The sequence below is a fragment of the Octopus bimaculoides genome, chromosome 3, assembly GCF_001194135.2.
Source record: "Octopus bimaculoides isolate UCB-OBI-ISO-001 chromosome 3, ASM119413v2, whole genome shotgun sequence".
Classification (NCBI taxonomy): Eukaryota; Metazoa; Mollusca; class Cephalopoda; order Octopoda; family Octopodidae; genus Octopus; species Octopus bimaculoides.
This window is the reverse complement of record NC_068983.1, coordinates 2,416,555-2,420,282: the sequence shown is the minus strand read 5'-3', so window position 1 is coordinate 2,420,282 and position 3,728 is coordinate 2,416,555. Positions and strand designations below refer to the sequence as shown.

The 3,728-nt window shown below is 39.5% G+C and overlaps 1 protein-coding gene across 4 annotated transcripts in view; it reads left to right on the top strand.

Moving 5' to 3' along the window:
• LOC106867639 (putative uncharacterized protein DDB_G0277255) overlaps positions 1-3,704 on the top strand; it is a 167,943-nt gene extending 164,239 nt beyond the window's left edge. For all 4 annotated transcript variants that reach the window (XM_014912566.2, XM_014912565.2, XM_014912564.2 and 1 more), the window contains one exon: positions 1,805-3,704. In XM_014912566.2, coding sequence (XP_014768052.1) covers positions 2,175-3,452 — 1,278 coding nt within the window. In that variant the 5' untranslated portion in view covers positions 1,805-2,174 and the 3' untranslated portion in view covers positions 3,453-3,704. The remainder of the gene's footprint in view (positions 1-1,804) is intronic.
• The last annotated feature ends 24 nt before the right edge of the window (positions 3,705-3,728 follow it).

Genomic DNA, 3,728 nt, shown 5'->3' with positions numbered 1-3,728 from the left:
CTCTCTCTCTCTCTCTCTCTCTCTCTCTCTCTCCGCTCTTTTACTGCTCACGCAAATGCATACAGGTGAAGGCGCGTGGCTTAGAGGTCAGGGTGTTCGGTTCACGGTGGTGTAAGGCCGTGAGTTTGATTCCAGGCGGCGCGTTGTGCCCTTAAACAAGATACTTTATTTCCCGTTGCTGCAGTCCACTCAGCTGGCAAAAATGAGTAGTACCTGTATTTCAAGGGGTCAGCCTGATCACATTCTGTTTCACACTGAAACTTCCTGAAAACTACGTCATTTGCTCGCAAATTTTACGAGCTGGCTGTTCCATTGATCGGATCAAATGGATCCGTCGTGGTCGTAACCGATGGAGTACTAGTTATTTCTTGTGGCTCTAGTTCACTCAGCAGTCAAAGATAAGTTGTACCTGTAATTCAAAAGGGCCAGCTTTGACACATTCGGTGTGCCACGATGAGATCTCCCTGAAAACTACATTTACGCTACGAGTGTCTGCGGCGCGCTCAGCTACTTACAAGTTAGTTTCGCGATTTGGCTGTTGCGTTGATCGGATCAACTGGAACCACTCGTCGTCCTAACCGACGGAGTGCTGCTTTGGTACACCTACACGCACGCGCGGACACATATAAATAATTAAAATGGTTTTAGCAATATTGCATTATTGATTACATGAAATGTGACATATTGAAAGTAAATTGGATTCTGATGGGCGATGTCTGCTCAACGAAACTCAGATAGCGAAAAAGTAGTAGTAGTAGTAGTAGTAGTAGTAGTAGTAGTAGTAGTAGTAGTAGTAGTCGTCGTCGTCGTCGTCGTAGTAGTAGTAGTAGTAGTAGTAGTAGTAGTAGTAGTGGCAGCAGCCTCAGCAGCTGTAAAATTATTTATAATAATGGTTTCAAATTTTGGCACAAGACTACCGGTTTTTGGTGTTGTGTGTCAGTCGATTACATGGACCTCAATAACCAGGGAGTAGTTATTTCATAGACTCCGAAAAGAGGGACGGGATATATATATATATATATATATATATTTACATACGTACACACGCACAAACACAATTACACACATATAACTGTAGTCTCTTTTTCTCTACTTTATATGTATATGAGAGTGTTTGTTTATCATTGAGCAGCCATATATTATTATTATTATTATTATTATCATTATTATTATTGAGTGAGAGAGCAGTGCATGCCATCAAAGTGATACTGGGGTAAAATATACGAAGCCTTGTACACCCATCTTGGCTGCACGTCTGCTAAGGTTACACCAGGCACACGCTTCACAGCCATATGTGCGCGACATGGTGACCTCATCAAAATAAACAGTGCATGACGTTGCAGGTGGTGTCCAGTCATAATTTTTTTCAGGTGGAGTAGCCCATCCCACTCAAAATGTCCTTGAATAAGGGTTGTTTATGGATTTTGAACAAAACACCCATATTTCCAAAGGTGAATTATTCAAACCCCAAAGAATTCCTCTCAACACATGGCTATGATGCTCCCCCACTACTTCTACTCGTGATCAGAGATGCACATATCGTCAGCCACCAAGAGACGTGCTCAACTGGTTAAGGTCAATCAACTGACAAGAAAATCTTTGGTATTGAGCAGAATATTTGCTGTAGCCCATCTTTTTATACCAAGGCAAAGCAATGTACGTGATAACATTTCAAATCAGTTAAGATCAAATGCCATGAGAGCCACTGCCTGTTACTGCATCATTCTTCTTGTTGTTGTTTTTACCATTAATCTCTTCACAGTCTACATTAAATCTAATATTTCACTTTCTTATTCCATTTCAGTCTGTCGTGAGGTTTTTACATTGAAAGGAATAACAGAGATGATTTGAACCTCAGCATCTATTATTACCATCAACGTCCCAGCTTGGAGAATCAATAAGGTGCTGTCTGTCCTGAACGCCATTTCAACACTCCTTTCTTTTCGATATTCTGCTTTGGTTTTTTTTTTTTTACTACGAAAAGGATAGAAGACATTTGTCGGTTCATGCTTTCATTTCCACCCAAAGGAAGCATCCGAGATTCTCTATTCTGTTATTTATTGGGAGATTTGAAAGAAAAAAAAAGTACTTTTTACAGACTAGAATGAAAGAATCTGCACCACATTTACAAAAGAGAACAACGAGTACAGCAGCAGAAAAATTATAGAGTAAATATGGAGTCGAAGGAAAGACCAAAGACTTTGGAACCGTTGAATGATAATTTCAGTCGTTCGTTGGTGAAATTTAGTTCAAATGGTAATTGTTGTAATCCCAGCCCGGCAACAGGATCGGCCAATGAGAAGAGACTAGTTAAGCAATCAGTTCGCAATGTTGTCGGAAATTTAGAGAATGTTCTGGGCAATTTACAAGGAATCGTCGGTGATATCCGCGTGCTAGTCAACCAGATAGAGTGTGTGAGCAACAAACTGGATAAAAAATATGGGGTTTACTGGAAGAAAGGCAACAACCAAAATGTGAATAGCAATAGTCATAACAACAACAATAACAACAATAATAGTTGTAGCAGTGTCGACATGAGCAACAGATGCAGCATCAGTAGCAACGAAGATAATAATTACGACACAAGATCCAGTGATTTGGTCGCCACTGACAATATGGCTGCCGTCTTCAAACAACAAAATACTGATTCGTTTGAAGGTCTGCAGTTTTCCCCAGACTTCGACTGGACTTACATCACCATGGCGACATACCAAAACAATCCTTTGCTATGTTGCACATCCCCACAATTTGAATATATTCGATCTCCTGCGTGGAGTGATAACGGCAACTTCCGGCCTGATTTTACCGAAGAAGGGCAAGAAGATTGCGAAGACCTTTCGGAGGCTTCTTTGATGAGCCTAACCAGTACAGATGTTAGCCGATGCAACTCCATTCCTAGTTCTTGCAGCAAACACTCCATCTTGTCGTCCACCACACCTAGCAGCGTTCTCAGCGATGATATCTTTAGTCCACAGCTGGCTTTCATAGATATTTTCCACTTGTGTTGCCAAAATACCGGTGATAGCTATTGTAGCGTTTACGAAATTCTAATGGAAACCACTTTAGAAAGCACCAAACATTTAAGTGACAGCTTCGATAGTAGCGACCACGAAGACATTCACAACGATATAATCCACGAAAACGACGATGACGACGATGACGACGATGACGATATCGAAGCCGTTGACGAGATAGAGGTGACATCTGTTGGAGACTATAAAGCTAACTACGACCGAGATTTGAATACTTGGACTACATTTACGTTACTTCATACAGATTCCTTGACGGATTCTGATGATCATTTCTCTGAAACGAAATCAGATATTCTCAACGACAACACATTAGAAAAACTAGAAAGTACAGTGTTAAGAAAGAAGGAAAGTTTTAGAGGTTCAGAGAGTTCGATCTTTGAAAACATAGCATTCAAAGAAAATTCGGTGACAATTTTTTGAAAAGGTCTACAAATAACTTGGAAGTTTCTACACGGAAATTTCGAAAGAGAACACCAAAAGAAAGCAAAAAAATATTAAAAAAAAAAAAACATACAAAGAGAAATGCTAAGAAAAATTCATAACCACAGTAGATAACATTTTCAGAATATCGGAAAATTTCCCTATATATATGCATACTTAAAATATACACTTTCAAAAAGATATTTATAAGCCTATGTATATGCATACATACATACATACATACATACATACATACACATGTATGTATATATATAT